Source organism: Myripristis murdjan, chromosome 5 (genome assembly GCF_902150065.1).
Source record: "Myripristis murdjan chromosome 5, fMyrMur1.1, whole genome shotgun sequence".
Classification (NCBI taxonomy): Eukaryota; Metazoa; Chordata; class Actinopteri; order Holocentriformes; family Holocentridae; genus Myripristis; species Myripristis murdjan.
The window spans coordinates 22487970-22504791 of record NC_043984.1 but is presented as its reverse complement, the minus strand read 5'-3'; the positions used below and the strand labels follow the sequence as shown (position 1 = coordinate 22504791).

The 16822-nt window shown below is 41.5% G+C and overlaps 2 protein-coding genes and 1 non-coding gene across 5 annotated transcripts; 1 reads left to right on the top strand and 2 right to left on the bottom strand.

Annotated features, from left to right (window-relative positions):
- Nucleotides 1-304: 304 nt before the first annotated feature.
- On the bottom strand, nucleotides 305-13207 carry mxra8a (matrix-remodelling associated 8a). The gene is made up of 13 exons (XM_030052311.1): nucleotides 13198-13207; nucleotides 10734-10915; nucleotides 8917-8943; nucleotides 8398-8703; nucleotides 7372-7473; nucleotides 7082-7212; nucleotides 6747-6926; nucleotides 5969-6110; nucleotides 1691-1849; nucleotides 1577-1601; nucleotides 1403-1488; nucleotides 1244-1315; nucleotides 305-1147 (listed from the first exon to the last, which is right to left on the bottom strand). Exons 2-13 carry the CDS (start codon nucleotides 10783-10785, stop codon nucleotides 1125-1127), a joined length of 1305 nt encoding a protein of 434 aa, XP_029908171.1. The 5' UTR covers nucleotides 10786-10915; nucleotides 13198-13207; the 3' UTR covers nucleotides 305-1124.
- trnae-uuc (transfer RNA glutamic acid (anticodon UUC)) lies at nucleotides 12347-12418 on the bottom strand. The gene has a single exon. It is a non-coding gene; the product is annotated as a tRNA-Glu (tRNA).
- On the top strand, nucleotides 12658-16797 carry psma5 (proteasome 20S subunit alpha 5). Of its 3 annotated transcripts, none has more exons than XM_030052312.1 (10): nucleotides 12658-12769; nucleotides 13080-13124; nucleotides 13531-13597; nucleotides 13701-13827; nucleotides 14077-14144; nucleotides 14244-14351; nucleotides 14511-14569; nucleotides 14739-14841; nucleotides 15318-15404; nucleotides 16386-16797. In XM_030052312.1, the coding sequence occupies exons 2-10, from the start codon at nucleotides 13096-13098 to the stop codon at nucleotides 16461-16463; spliced, it is 726 nt and encodes a 241-aa protein (XP_029908172.1). In that variant the 5' UTR covers nucleotides 12658-12769; nucleotides 13080-13095; the 3' UTR covers nucleotides 16464-16797. The 3 variants fall into 3 exon arrangements, with proteins under 3 accessions (XP_029908172.1, XP_029908173.1, XP_029908174.1); XM_030052313.1 differs by having other exon boundaries at nucleotides 12734-12823; XM_030052314.1 differs by having other exon boundaries at nucleotides 12737-12755.
- The last annotated feature ends 25 nt before the right edge of the window (nucleotides 16798-16822 follow it).

Below are 16822 nucleotides of genomic sequence, written 5' to 3'. Positions count from 1 at the left end.
AGGCCATGTCAGGACGTTTAAAAATTTAGGTGATTAGTTTTAAATAGCTACAATTTTTCCCTTAGTCATAAAACTAGCATGGCCTCTAAACAGATGTATAGTCATTCTTTTACATTTTATCATATGTAAATTATTGTATTGTTACCAAACAAGTCTCTTGTCCATTTCGACTGACAAGTAATGATGTTTATAATATTCATAAGCTTGTTTCTGTATACAGGCTTGTCCATGTATACATTCTTGCAGTGTAATGGCATAACAAAAATTAATTTTCAAGCAAACTTTAATACCTGTAAAATAAAAAAAAAAAATCTACACAAAAAAATATATATGGTTCATTATGTGCATCAAAATAAAACATCTTCACATACATTGCTTCATTTTGCAGTTGGCATACAGTTAGCCATAGCTTACAGTAAGCAGATTTGAGTATACTTTGCTGTGCAATAGACATGGATATGATCAATGAGGTGCCTCAGTACTGATCAGTCAAACTAAGACGGAATACATGAGCAAACACATAAAGTTAAAAAAAAAAAAAAAAATGAAACAAATCTGACAGTTTATTAAACTGGAATGCAGCCAGTTTTATCATCTGTGGGTGATGAAAAAAACAAACTGTGTGCAATCAACAATGGGATGTGTGTGCAATTCATTATAAGAGTTTAACTGCGTTAAAAACTGACTTGCAGACCATTTATTCAACACATGGAGCTAAAGTGGGGCTGTCCTCAAATTGAGTCCTGGCTTAGTTAGGACGCCCCACTAGGTGGTGCTGTTGTGCTACACACAATGGTCTTGTGCCATCTTTTTTTTTACTGTAGCTTGAAAATTAACAATATGAAAACCGTTTTTGTTTGTGTATGTAATACTGACAGTTTGAAAATCTGAGGCCTCATACTGTGAGTTGTCTTGGAGCATTTCTCTGCATTTCATTACAATACTTTATTTGTCTGAGAAGAAGGGAGGGAGATGACAGTCTCTGCCTGTCTCTCTCTCTCTCTCTCTCTGTGGCTTCTCCCACTAGAACAGAGGAAAATGTGGAGGTGTTTGGTTTGGAGCGCAGCCTCTGGACCAGCCAGTGACTCCATCTCTCTCTCTCTTTCTCTCTCTCTGTCATACTCTCACTTCCAAAATTTCTCCATCTCTGCAAGAAACAAAAGTAAATGGAGGGTAAGAAGAATTAAAATGTGATATAAGCAAATGCTGGCTGACTTTGTGTGTGTTTGTGTGTGTGTGTTACCTTTGTCAAGATCAATAACTTTTGGTAGAGTGTTCATCTGGACCTTCTCTTTCAGTAGGTTGTTCTTGTAGTCTAAATTAAACAGGAGAAAGTGTTTTACAAATACACATACAGAAGAAGCACACTTTTGTGTCTCACACACTCCTTCCTCTGACTCACCAAATGCTCTCGCCTCCTGTGCGCAGGCCTTCTCCTCAGTCACATCCATCTCAAACTCATCAGAGCTGCTGTGACTTCTGATAGACCTATCACACAAAGAGAGCGAGATATGAGCATGTGTTTGTGTGTGTTTGAGTGTGTTTGCAGGTCTGTGTGTGTGTGCACAGTGTTCACCTTATAGACGTCTGCGGATAAAACTCTGAAACACAAGAAAACAAGATGAAGTTAAGAAAGAGACAGCTCACATCCATTCAGCGTCCATTCAGCAGTATCACCCATAGCTCTGACCTTTGGTTCGGCGCCGACGTGTGATCAGAATGATGATGAGGATGATGAAGGCCAGGAGCAGGAAGGAGGTCAAGACGTAGCCCAGCGGCAGCAGAAAGTGATGCCTCTGATCAGGCAGAATGACGTTGATGACTCGTGGCGACTCAGCCTTTGTGGTGTCTGAGTAACACACAGATTAGAGGAGTCAGCATTTGTCATTCCTCTTCATCCTTTTCTTTCCTTATGACTCAGTCTGTTTCTTTCTTTCTTTTTTTTTTTTTCTTTTTCTTTACAAAACTGGATTTATTTGGATATATAACAATGTGTCATCAAGGGTATTACAGTTTTGATAAACAAGGCCAGTCTTGGCACACATTAGATGTACTTAATGGGTTAATAAACATACCTCTTGAGTACACAGAGCCAATCCATTTTGCCCATTATTTATTATATACACTTTTCACTTTGCAGTCTTAAAGAAAAGGCAAGCCCCTCCATGCAATAAATTCCATTTATAATCTTCACCCGTTCAGTCTTAAGAGACTGGAGGCTTTTTCTGTGGCCGCTGATGTGTTACAGCTCTTTCACTGTCCACTAGGAGACTCTTACAAAGGTATTTATCCTAAACCAGAAATAGTATCTGGACTATTTCTCCAATATAGTGAAAGATAAGAGCAGCCAATGTCCATCCCAATAATAACTTTTATTTTTACACACCCTGCCAATCACACTGAATTCCTGCTTGGCCATTTGTTTTCCACACTTTGGGGGTTGCGAAAACCCCTTCAAAAAGTCATGACCTGCTGGAAGTAGACAGTATTAAACGCGTATCTGTCCACTCTTCATCTGATACCTTATCCTCTTTCACTTTAACATGATTCGTTGAGTGGTTCTCACAAGACTCATATATACTCATGTAGTCTCAAAACCTTTTAAAATGCAACTCCCTTTATATGCCTCTGTGTACATACTGACTATATACTGCCTTTTATGCCTTTATTAAAGTGATTTTTAACTTTGTAGGCAGGTTGTTTTTGCAGCACCCAGCCTGACTTTCTGGTATTTGATATAATGGTTGATAGATTTGTGTGGAAAAAGAAGGAGGACAGCAGGGGGTGCTCTGCTTCTTTACCATTTGATTTGATGTGTGGCCAACAACAAAGGACAGACAAGAATGTCAGTTTGCATATTATCACTTTCTGACTTTCCTGACTCTGCTTTAGAACATTCCTTGACACTGAGGACACTAACATAAACTTTCCATGTTACTCCTTGTGCGATCCTGTGCTCAGTGTAATCTTGACGTGGTTTCCAGAGGATTCAGCGGTTTGTGTTTAAAGTGTGTTTATGGTGGCAGACAGTGTAAGTGTAATGCTGCTGGATTAACATATGCTATCACTGGCAAATGGAGATTACTCTCTAAGGCCAAGAAAATCCTGTGGTGTCTGTGTGTATGAGTGTTTGCATGTGTGTATGTGTGTGTGTATGTGTCTATGCATGTGTGTGCCTGTCTGAGAATGTGTGTGTCCATGTGTGTAACGCCACCTAAGCTCTAGCATCTTGTTAATGTCTGTATTATTCTAATATTTATTTTTTCATGTGATGACATCCTGTTACATGTAATTTCCTGGTTGTAAAAAAATGCTTAACACGTTTTCACAGTAGTGGGAAATAATCAGCCAATCAGCATTAAGCCGCATGTGCGGTTCTGCTGAGTGCTGTGAACCGAAGGGGCAGGGAAGCCTGGTTTCATTTTGCTTCATTAAAAATGTGCAAGGCAAGAAGCAGCTGTGGAGTACAGATTCCACGTATTTGAGCCAGAATGAGATCCAGACTTTAAGTCATGCTGTGATTTACTTTTCCTGGCAGTAAAACACAGAAAAAAGAATTGAGGGGAAGAGAAGAAGAGGAGTAAAGGAAGGACAGAGCAGGGTGGAAAGTAGGAGGACAACCAACGGAGAGGAGGGGGACTGTGAGATGTTCCTCCAGAGGCCTGCCTCACAAAACTAAGCTAACACACAGACCCAGTTGAAAGCCTGAGCCTGAACAGTCCCCAGCACATGCTCTCATATGCACAACCCAAAAAGGCAACGCTTACACAGGCCCATGTCTGCAATGTACATCAAAACAGCATGTTCATTAAGATTACAAACACTATGATCCTTTTGTTTTGCTCCAAGCCCCTTTTGCCTGACTCACGCCTCTGCCCTATGGGAACATGGGTGTTTGTGTTTAGACTGGCTGCTCCATCCTCTCCCTGCCCAAACTGCTCTGAAAAATGAGTCTAATGAGAAGGAGGGAGGGGTGACCTACATCTCTTATTCCCTATTTTCAACAGCTGACTCCTCGCCCCCTTCTTTCTTTCTTTCTTTCTTTCTTTCTGTCCATCTACTTCTGTCTCTCTCTCTCTGTCTCTCTCTCTGTCTCTCTCTCTCTCTCTCTCTCTCTCTCTCTCTCTGTGTATCTCTCTGTCTCCAAAATGTCCAAGTGCATCCCTTCTGCTCTCCCTCTAAGTCTACCTCTCAGACTGTCTTTGCCCTCTTTCCGGCCAGCTGCTGTACAGCTGAAGCATGAAGCACGCTTCCTGTTCTTGTCCATAAACAACCGAGGAGCTACTCTTTTTTATAAGGAAAGGCAAAAGAAAGGGCATGGAAAAGCGAACGGAAAGAGGCAACTGAAAAGAACATGAGGAAAATAAACACACCTAGGCATGCGAGATCTTCAGAGGGAAAAGGGAGGAAAAAAAACAGAGAGGAGGGTAGAAGCTGGGGTGAAGAAAGATTGAAAAAGTCCTGCAACTTCTCAAGAATGTCCTGTGCAAGCCAAAGTCAACAGGCCAGGCAGACAGACAAGATCAGAGGGGAGCGAGGCCAGATAGGGCAAAACAAAAAAGAGCAGATAAAAGGACTAAAATAAGACAAAATGTTGCAGTAGACTATCAGTGTTTGACAGCACACAGGGAAAGAAAGACTACAAAATTATGAAAATTAAACAAACAAGAGACGTATCAGTGTTATCAGGCAGATAAGGCATGTTGTTTCTTAACAGCATAATCCCCATGGTGCAGTCCTACTGTATTATTGGGGCTCGTGGAGAGAGGGATTAATTGTGTGGGCAGAGCTGGTCTGCAGTCTACCAACTGTATCTGAGAGATTCCACTGAGATTAGATCAGTCTTGGCATGCAAAGACACACACTCTCTCTCGCTCTCACACACATATGCACACATGGACTTGGCCACAGGCATTTCTCATTTCTTAACCACTGTTAATGATTTTCCCACATTTATACATCAGTCATTATCGGCTTTGCCTCAGCGACGCAGTGAAAAACAGACACACACACCAAAATTTCTCTCATTCCTCAAGAATTTGAGGTGGCCTGTCACACCATATGCCAATCCACTCTTCTGTCTGCTCTCCTTTTGCTCCTTCCCTCTCTCCATTGTGCTGTTGTAACTTTTTAGACGAGAGCAAAAGGAGCGAGAAATGTGCGTTGAAGACAGTGACGAAAAAGTATGGGAGAAAGAGAGCAAAACAAGAGGCAAATGTGGTATGGAATGTGGTATGTAGACCAAGGAGGGGACTGGTTATTGCGCTAAACACAAAAACAGGCCTTCAGATTAAACCCTGGCACGCACATACGAATGCACACAGAGAGCAGACCTACACACAACACACAACACAAGCAATAAAAAAGAGTATGTGTCTAGTGATTCAACGGGGATGAAAGAGCTGTGGCACCGAGGTGCGTGCCAGGGGATACTGGAGAGAGGCTGGTTGAAGAGAGGGTGATAGGCGATGAGGGTGAGGTTTAAAAGGGCTGGGTGGTGGGGAGGGGGATGTGGGTGGCAAAAGCTGTGTGGTCAGGTTTTAGAGGTCTGGCTTCAGACATGCTGACAATGCACGAAAAAGTGCTCATAAAGCAAACAGTCGTTCAGCGAGACCCGGGGTTTCTTCCATGCTCCTCTCATCTCTTCTTCTACTGCTCTGGTGTTTGGAGAGTTTTGAGGCAGAGATGAGAAACACCAAGGATGTTTGAGGACAGGACAAGAGGGGGTGGTGGCGGGCGGGGGCAAATGAAAAAAACAGATGGGATTTTTCTCCTTACGGTACACATGATAGTTTGAAACCCACAGACTAAGTCACAAAACATCCTCTGCTAAGACGCTCATGCTGACATGGAAGACAGAGCAGTGAGAGAGAAGCCAGAGGGTGTATGAGTCTTATAGGGTTGGGATCATGAGTAAAGATGCTAGTCTGTTTATGAGTGTTTGAGGATTTGTGTGTGTGTGTGTTACCTTTGTCTTCAGAGGGCAGAGCTTTGGGCGGCACGGTGGTCTGAGGCTGCGGTGGTCCTACAGTAAGCTGGAACTCTCTTCTCTCATGGAGGCCACAGTAGTGGTGGTGGAGGTGGCAGGAGTAGAGGCCCTGGTCTGTTGGCTGAGAGTCGAATGCATACAATTCAAAATATACACTACAAAATGGATGTCACCAGAATCAACACTTAGCTACCAAGTGAATACAAACATTGTGTAAATAATACCAAAACCAGTGTTTTTAGAATTGACAGCATCAAGATAACCTGATTTCTCACTCTGTATCTCAGTGTTGTTATTCTAATGTTGCCTCAGTCTGTTATGTTTAAATACTGTACAACGTTAGGTTTCTGCCATATGTACAGGACCGTAAATCAAAACAAGCGCACATAACCACACCATTATATTTACTGTAACAACAGGACATTTCACACAGTTTCTCTAAACTGAAATTAGTATTTTGTTGGGCCACTCTGTTTTCTGCTTAAATTACAGGTGAATGTTGCAATTGTAACTTGGTGTTCAATTAAATTGTACTGAACTGAATTAAATTGTACGCCTTACCCGAGCAGAACACATCATCCTGATTGTCTCTTTTTTTGGAAAAATGTTACATCACTTATTTTGCCCAGTGACCCCAAACTAACCGTCCAAAACTACACTGTCCGCTGAAAGTAATGGATTGGATTGGTCGATAGTTAAAGTTTCATAATCTGTATCAGTACTGGAAAAATGGTAGCAGTTGATCCTTTACACACACCTGTAGATCAGATATGGCCAGTGAGAAGTCTCCCTGTGAGAAAGCTTGATTGCTGATGTTCATCTTCCTCTGGAGGAACAGGGGTCCATAGCTGCGCTGCTCCCCTGAGGCGTACAAATCCACGAGCCGATCGGCGCGGTCATGGCGGATCCCCGGCGCCTGACGGTCCCAGTGCACTACCTTGATGTCAACAAGGCAGAGGAAGATTTAGACTCTGACTTACATTTCCTTTGTAAACATCCTGCAAGACTACTAAAGTCAGAGCAAGATAAATGACCATGTGAAGAACTAGGTTATACAGGAGGACACACACACACACACACGCACACACACACCTGCTGCTCCTCCTCACTGCTCCCGTCTGTCCACACACTCCGTCGGTTGACGCATGGCAGTACCACTGTGCTGCCCTGCAGCACCACATACACCGCCTTTTGTCCATCCCAGAACCGCTGTTCCTTACGGCCTGACACACATAATGTAACATTAAAACTATGCCGACATAAATGGAGTTTAACATTAAAATTACTGTGGGTTAAAGACTCAAAATGGCAGTCACAGGTACTGTGCTAATGTGTTACTTTGTGCTGAACTCTGTTTACCTGCTGATATGAAAAATACTTACGTGATCTGGTGACATTGAGCTGTACTCTGACTGTCTCATACAGGTGGCAGTAGTGATGGTGGAGGTTACAGGAGTACAGGCCGCGGTCATTCATGGTCACATCTATCATCCCACAAAGACAGAAAAACTTCAAACATGAATATATGTGTAATATACACTACTCACAAAAAGTTAGGGATATTCGGCTTTCGGGTGAAATTTCAGGATGAACCTAAAATGCATTATAACCTTTACAGGTGAACTTAATGTGACCTTCTGTAAACTTTTGAATGCACATGTCCAACTGTTCAATGTTTCAGTACTTTTTGCACAAGTTGCTGTTCTCTAACAAGGAGTTTAACGGCAAAATTCACATCAGGTGTTTGATGCTCCAGCTCATCGAGGTCGTATCATTAGGGAACGGCTGCTGGAGACTGGGGTACCTCAAATGGAGTGGCCTGCACTTTCTCAGACCTGAATCCCATAGAAAACCTATGGGATCAGCTGAGTCGCCGTGTAGAGGCTCGGAGCTCTGTACCCCAGAACCTCAATGTCCTGAGGGCCGCCCTTCAAGAAGAGTGGGATGCCATGCCTCAGCAGACAATGACTCGACTTGTGAACAGCATGAGACGTCGTTGTCAAGCTGTAATTGATACTCAAGGGCACATGACAAGTTATTGACACTGACATTTTTTGTTGTGGTATATCCACCACTGTTGTTGGCTTTTGTTTCAAGAAATTGTTTGAGATGAGGAAATCACCAGTGTATGCTTCTACTTAAATGCCCTACTTTCATGATATAATATCACTGTAGTGTGAACATTTTACATTTTTCATAAATTTCACCCAAAAGCCAAATATCCCTAACTTTTTGTGAGTAGTGTATATGCATAGTATAAAATCAAGGTTGTGATAATCATATTTAGAACTTATAGCAAACGAGAGAAGCTCTTATATGCACCACTCCATTACAATCTGGAGAAGCAATGCAATTTGTACTGAGCCCAATTCACAAATAGCCCCAGTCTTCAAACCTCTTCCCTTTACCTCTGATGACCAGGGAGAAGTTTCCATCCTTGAAGGCTGACTGGCTGAGGCTGACTCTGCCCTGGTTGTACGAGTTATAGATCCTCTGGTCTCCTGCAGAGAACATGTCTGCCACCCTCTCCATGGCGTAGTCTGGACGGGCCCGGTACAGATCCCAGTGCACCACCCTCTGTCTGTCCTTCAGTCTGTCCCTGGTCCACACCATGCGACCGCTCACACACTGCAGCACCACGCTTGACCCAGCAGGGGCGCTAACATTGTAACCTGCCACCACTACACTGCTGCTGCTGTCAGACTGGGCTGACACTGCAGAACAGATGGGGAGGGAGGGAACGGGTTTATACATTGTGCATCCATTTCATGGGAAACATTCTGTATTCTCAAAATCCCCAATGCACGCACATGCACACACACACGCACACACACACACACACACACACACACACACACACACACACACACACACACACACACACACACACACACTAACACACATTCACATGAAGTGAGAGAACACACCTGCAGTGAAGAGGCAGGCCACAGGAACTGAAATAGAAACAGCAAAAAAATGAGAGAGATAATCACTTAAACAGACACAGTCAGCTTGCTGTAAAATACTACATATATGCTGGTAAGGCCGTTTTTGACTTGCAAATTGTGCACACCTCAGTTGTTGTGGACTGAACTCCTAAATTCAGGTTATGGATTAAACAATGTAAATTTAAATAATCTAAGGTCAGTATGTGATGGCATGTGTGGGAACTGTAGAGCTACAGCCGTATGATTGGTTCTCCTGGAGACTTGGGTAAGTTGGGTAAACAGTTAAAATCACAAACAAGTTGTACAGCCAGGGTATTTCATGGAACATCAACTCTATTAATTGCTACAGTTATTTGATGTGTCCAAATACATTCTCTTGTGAGAGCTAATGCATCAAAAACAGATTTTTACCTCAGCCCACTTTACTTAACCTGTAAAAAAAAATCGATATATCAGGAAGATATAAAGACAAGAAATACTGAAACGTCTGCACTTTCACTAGTATTTGTCTTATGATGTGTTTTTTTTTTTTCCACAGTGTGCTGCAAAGTGAATAATTGGACTAAGCTGTCCTAAGAAATTAGACAGTTACTCATTGAAACTCAGTCAACTGGAATGTGTTTGTGTATGAGAGTGAAGGTGAGGTGGAGACAAAGACAGAGACAGAGAATACAGTCATTTTGGCTCCACTGTACTCAGATATTCTCTTATTGCTGCTTTTCCACTTCATCAAGCTTATTTTGTTTTCACCCATTATTTCACTGTCACAGTGATGCATTCTGAGGCTTGGCCTCTCAAATGAAAAAGTAATAGTAACCAAATAAAATACCTGGAACCAAATGTTTTGACAAATCCAAATCACACTCTCAGGGAAACTGAGGATGATGCTCATAGTGGTAGTAGTCAAAGTACTCATGGTTTTAATTATAGCAGTATTAGTTGTAGTAGTAATGGTAGTAGCACTGGTAGGCCTTGTAGCAATTTAGCAATGGCACACATTAGTTGTAGTATTACAAATTCAGATCAGATTTTATTTCTTCATTCAATAGTAGCAGTAGTAGTTCAGTAGCAGCAGTAGTAGAAGTAGAAGTAGTAGTGCTAGTTGTTGTAATGGCACTGCTAGTAGTGATGATGGTAGTAGTACTAATAGTGGTAGTCAAAGTAGTAATAGTACCATTAGTACTCATAACAGTAAATAGTAGTACTGTTAACTGGAGGCTATTTCTGCTGCTTCTACTATGACAACAGCAACTACTACTAGGGTTAAACAACATTGTTATTGTATCGTTACTTAAATAAGAGCATGCCAGATATTATTATCTCAAAAGGCAACCATATGGACAATATTAAATTTAGAGTTAGGTTTAGCCTAAGACAGTGATTGGTCTGTTCTGATCAATAAAACACTTTGTGAAGTAACTGTATTTTCTACATCCATTTGGTATTATTTACTATCTTTTTTTTTTTTTTTTTTAAATGCTTAATTTTCACTGTTGCAATACTTAAAAATCAATATAAATGTAATCCCACAGTCATATCGTGTATTGTATCACTATCGGGATATTTGCCATAAATATGGAGGTATGAAATTTTGTCCATATCGTGCAGACCTAACAACTACTACTATTATTGTTAAAGTAGTACTGTTATGGTGCTGTAGTACTATTGTTATTTCTATTGCAGAGGTGATGGTATTATTAGTAGCGTTTATTATTCCTCGCACTGCCCAAGCGCTCACGCACGCACGTACAATTTCATAACATCAGCCTATGGTAACAAAACAATAGACGACTTACTGTGGATGAGCAGCAGAGCTTGAAAAATCACGTCGTCTCTCTCGGGCTTCATGTTTAAAAAAAAAAAAAAAAGAAAGAAAAGAAAAAGAAAAAGAAAGAAAGAGAAAGAAAGAAAAAAAAGTTAAGTGTGATAGTGAGGCTCAAGTGTGGAGGCTGGGGAGCTTTGCACCTGGCAGACGGCCCTGACAGAAACACAACAACTCTTGTTTATCCATCCGCGACAACAGCCGGACCTGGGATCTGGACGCTGCGCGGACATACAGCGCCACGTTAGGCAGCAGCGCCGAACCAAAACCAAACTAAAGTGTCCCCACCCGGGAAATGAAACCCAACACCACCGGCTTCCACATCGTCCCCTCCACTCCTCTCTCTCAAAACTCATCAATTATCCCGTTACAGCCGAGCAAGTTTCTCTGGCTCTGCGAAGCGAGAGAGGTCAAAGAGTCAGAGAGGACTGTACAAATGTTGGGCTCTGAAATTAAATGTGAATTCACACACGGTTCCAACTGAGACCAAGTTTCAGTCCGGATTAAAGTGGTGTGAACCTGAGTTGATCTGGATTATCTTCAGTATGCTTTTCTCTGTCAGCACACCACTACATGTTTTTTTTGTTTTTTTGTTTGTTTGTTTGTTTGTTTTTTTGAGCAGCCAATAGATACACCACAGATGTAGAGAAAGCATATTGCCATAAAGTTTTATAGGCTATTCAATCTATTTCTTTCTTTCTTTCTTTCTTTCTTTTTTCTAGATTCTCTAGATGTCCTGCTGCTGAGTTGGAGAAATTACGCCGATAAAGGACTAACCACTCTAAACTTTATTGCAGTAAAAATTGGATTCCATCAGTGGATCCAAGTATGTGGGACTATGATGCAGTGTGTGTTGGTCATATATCACCGTTTTATATTCAGCTCATTGACGACACTCAGTGGCAGATATTCTGCTATGGCATGCACATACAGTACAGAGGACTTTTTCTGCAAAGCTTGTACTGACCATTTGACAGCAATAACAATATTGCATATTTTCCCTATTTTTTCTATCGTGTTTCAAATGGTTTGTGCTTACTTTTTTGTACTTGTCTTATGGAAACTATTAGCCACATCACATGACTGTAACCTCTGTTAATGATAGTGTGGGTATACCTGCATGTATCATGAGTGTGTTCTTAGTGTGTGTGCGTGTGTGTATTTGCGAGTGTCTTGTATGACTTCAATCATTATACTTGTGTAATAGATGTGTATTTATGGGATGCATTGTTGTCAAAGTGCTATGCTGTATTACGTTTCTTTTTCTTTTACTTTTTAACAAATGATATGCTGTCTGGAGAATGACACTGGAGGTTTTTAGGCAATGCCCCCTCACATTTCCCAGCTAATTTTTATTTTATATCTTTTGATTGTATTTGTGAATAAGCCAAACAAGCCAAATGGCAATTATAATTTACCTTCCAAAGGGAGTTTTTAAGAAGTGTCCACTGAAGGTATCGCTTTCAGACAGGCCTTGCAGGTATAGTGTGATGCTGAATTACACCTTGGCATGGTGGTGGATAAATACCTGCTCAGGGATATTAACCAAAACCCTCCCCAGCTCACACCATGCAGGTCAAAATCTCATTCCCATACCGGGAGTCGAACCCGGGCCGTCTGGGTGAAAACCAGAAATCCTAACCGCTAGACCATATGGGACTGACAGTCTCCGGTTTACAATGATATTATTCTCTGTCTTCGGTTTGACAACTATGACAGCTCTAGGATTGGATTGGTCACAATGTAAATGCCAACTGCTGACATGAAATGCAAACTGGGCAAACATGTCAATATTGAGGCACTGTGATATTATCCAAACAGAGCTGCCCATCTAGTCGCTGGCAAATGTTGTATTTGTTCCCCTGCGAAGCTTTCACAAACACACGATCGCCACACAAGCGGAACCCTTCTGTCCCAGTCGTGCTTGTTTAACACCGGCGCATTTTATACGTCACACATCCGACGTTTCCTCTGAAACCAGCGAACTCATTCAAGGGTCTGTTGCAGGAGGTGATTTTTTTCAATCAAGTGTATTATTCTTGAAAAAGGCCACCGAGTTATTAGGTTAGATCCTATTGGAGACGCATATAATTTCACGAAGTTGATATTAGACGTGTATGATGTTTTTCGCGTTGTTACTTGAAGTGTGTGGTGTTCGTTAGCACACTTGCTAGCTGTGTTAGCTAACAGTAGCTAAATGTTAGCTACAGTGCCGTCCGGTGTCACATCAAACTAGTGGGCAAGAAATGCTAAACTTTTACTTTCTGTGAATTGCTTTGCTGTATTCCGCTTGGCTTATGTTTCGCACTTCCTTTTGCAGGTTCTGGATTTAAAAGATGTTTTTGACCAGATCGGAATATGACAGGTAAGTAATAAGAGCCTGAAGGAGCCAAAGTGCTTTGTCATTTATTGGGCGCTCGGAGCGAGCTGACACAGACAGAGCACGCGGAAGTTGACAAGTTGTCTATAGAGGCTTTTTTTTCTGGCATTGGCCTGTTAAAGCAAATCTGCGAGTTTACTCTTTAGCTAGCTGTGTGTCCAACCTTTGCTGTTAGTACTTTAGTTGCAGGGCTAATGGTGATAGTTAGCAGCCGAGATCCATGGCGACAAGTCCGTGCGTTTTCTTTCACTTTCACTATCTCCACACAGGCATGAATGCACACAGACTCACAATAACACCGTTATTTATTTATTTATTTATTTATTTATTTATTTATTTATTTTTTGCCGTTGCAGTGATTTTTAATATTAAACCAACATTTATCTTTCAGAGGGGTGAATACTTTTTCTCCTGAGGGAAGATTGTTCCAGGTTGAATATGCCATCGAGGCTATAAAGGTGAGTCATACATGACAAGGGATGATACTAATATGTGACATTTGATATAGGTGTTGTGTCTGATTAGAAGCCTTTAATCTCTGTTTTTGTCATGTTCCCCCAGTTGGGCTCCACGGCCATCGGCATCCAGACATCGGAGGGTGTGTGTCTGGCCGTGGAGAAGAGGATCACCTCTCCCTTGATGGAGCCCAGCAGCATTGAGAAGATTGTGGAGATCGACAGTCACATTGGTAAGTGGATTGTCAGTCACAAGGGGCAAACACTAAGCAGCTGAACTTGAAAATAAATCCTTGCTGGATGCTAGTTGAAGACAGGCGTGGGGCTTGAAATGAAGTCTTGATTTGAGTTAGTCATTTGCTGGCCTGCTCTGTTTGTTTCCTCTCAGAAGATGCTGTATGACATCTCCATTGTATTGTAAACACTGACACGCTGTTTTAAGCTGCACAGGCAATCTGATGGTCTTTCTTTCCACTTCAAAGGTTGTGCCATGAGCGGCTTGATAGCCGATGCCAAGACTCTGATTGACAAAGCAAGAGTAGAAACACAGGTACGTACCACCTTATACTGATGGGTACCCAGCAAAAATAATATAAGCAATAGTTGATCTTGTTGTTCTCTTGTATTTAAATTGTACATTACTCCTCAGAACCACTGGTTCACTTACAACGAGACAATGACAGTGGAGAGTGTGACTCAGGCCGTGTCCAACCTGGCGCTGCAGTTTGGAGAGGAGGACGCAGACCCGGGTGCCATGGTCAGTCTCACAACTCTCCATGTTGAAATATTCGCCTGTCTCCCTCAAATACAAAGTTTTTTTTTTTTTTTTTTTTTTTACACATGCATATGTGATGTTAAGATAGACCTGGCAAAAACTGTGTCTACTATTCTCTTCCATGCTGTGTTCTTCTCCCAGAGTCGGCCCTTCGGTGTAGCTCTCCTCTTTGGGGGACTGGATGAGAAAGGACCCCAGCTGTACGTAAACATTTTTAAGATGCACCTCACACACTTCTCTGATTTTGAATAGCAAGTCGTTCACATGTTTGGTATTCTAATTTTTCTTTACTACAAATGTTTAAAAAAAGAAAACAAACAAACATTAGAGATTCAAATCTGTCTTTTCCTCTAACTGCTCTTTGTTTAGGTACCACATGGACCCATCAGGCACCTTTGTGCAGTGTGATGCCCGGGCCATTGGCTCAGCATCAGAGGGAGCCCAGAGCTCTCTGCAGGAGGTCTACCATAAGGTACACACAGTTCCTTATTTAACTAATAACTTAGTATGTATAACTCTACGAATCAAAGTACAGCACTTGTTTGGCTGAAAGTGAATAAACACACTAAAATAGAACTATGAGAATATGAAAATGAAAATATTCATCTTGTCATAGTATTGCCATGTCATAGTTTGAAACACATGAACCCTCATCTACTCATAGTGACTTGATTCCTTGGCAGTGTGGTCAAGTTGGCCTTTCTTGTAACTCGCTAAATGTTTTGCACATAGATTTTTTTACACCTGTGATGAAGCTAGACCACATGAGAGTCCTCCAGTGCAAAGACATGAATGCAAACCTGCTGCTCCGGTCAACCCTCTCCTTGACACTGTCTCTTCAGTTTCTTTTTTTTTTTCTCTCCCTTCATCCTGCCAGTCCTATTTTAACATTGCCAAAATAAAGCCCTAAGTTTTCTATCTCTCCCTCTTTCCTTGGGTGACTGACAGTCCATGACATTAAAAGATGCCATCAAGTCATCCCTCACCATTCTGAAGCAGGTGATGGAGGAGAAGCTGAATGCCACCAACATTGAGGTTAGTTCACAACTGTCAGTAAAGGAATGAAAGGCTCTTACACAGTTTCAAATAGGTCTAAAAATATATTTAGGAACAGGTGTGATGGGAATTAGGTTTACTGTATCTATTAGATCAATACTAGACCTGCTATGATCTGAAATATTAAAGTGGTATCTTCAATTTTGTGCATAAACAGTGGCATAACCGGTAATACTGAGCAGGTGCTCCGTTTAGCATATTACCTTATGTGTTTTCTATATGTGCTTTCATTATGTGTGTATTTGAGTATGTATTTATGTGTGTGTGTGTGTGTGTGTGTGTGTGTGTGTGTGTGTGTGTGTGTATTTTTTATGTATTTGTTTTTCTATGCTTTGGCTTTCATCTTTCTGTGTGTGTGAAGCACTTTGTGACTGTGTGTTTTAAAAAGTGCTGTATCAATAAAGCTTTACTTAATTTATGTACTGTATATATGTACAAAGAGGCATTGTGAGTAACAATAGGTGCTACAGGATTTCTTTAACCATTTCAAAGAATAATAGTTCAAAACTGAGTCAAACTGCACTTACAATGTCGAAGTTAGTGGTTATTCACCCAAATTAATAGTTTTGCCTGTTGCAGGACTATTTCTGTGATGGCAACCTGCTTTCTGTAGTTAAAGGAGTAAATAGCTCTGCACTGGGATAAACAAGGTGTTTAGGTGAACATCCACTTACCTTCACTTTGTTTTACTAAGAATTAGCAGTAAAGGGATTTGGATTGATATTGTCTTACTGGAATGGATAAATGAATGGTGTTTTATTGGAAGAATAAATAGAATGCAAATGATTATAAAATAGGTTGGAAAATACTTAAGCAGGCCATTGACACAATGTCGGTCGTGTTTCAAAGTGTTTTTCTTGAACAGTGTTTGGCCATAGCAATGTCATGATTGACCCAGACTACCAGGGCTTAAATCCCCACATTTCATGCAAGCTTTCTTATCCCCTTCCTCTTCTGTAGCTGGCAACAATAGAGCCCGGAAAGACCTTCCACATGTATTCCAAAGAGGAGCTGGAGGACGTGATCAAGGACATCTAGAGCAGAAAAGGACTTAAGTCTTGGTTTGAGCTCTGGACAGGACAGGACAGGAGAGGAGATGGAAGCCCACCTGGGTCGAATGTCAGCGCACAATACCACGACCACTTCCATCAGCACACTCTCCTTCCTGCTGAATTCAGAAATTCTTGGTTTGCATAAGAGGATTCTCTTTGTAATGTGTTCATTTACTTCTTGTCTCTCAATACTGCAGATTTCTACAGTTCTGTACAGGCGTCAGATCAGTGCTTACCAACTGAGTGACAGTAAAATATTTGGGGGGGGTACTTTTTTGTTACGGATCAATACTGCAATTAAACTTGTATTCAAAAAGTGATTGGACTGAATACACTTCTTGTGTC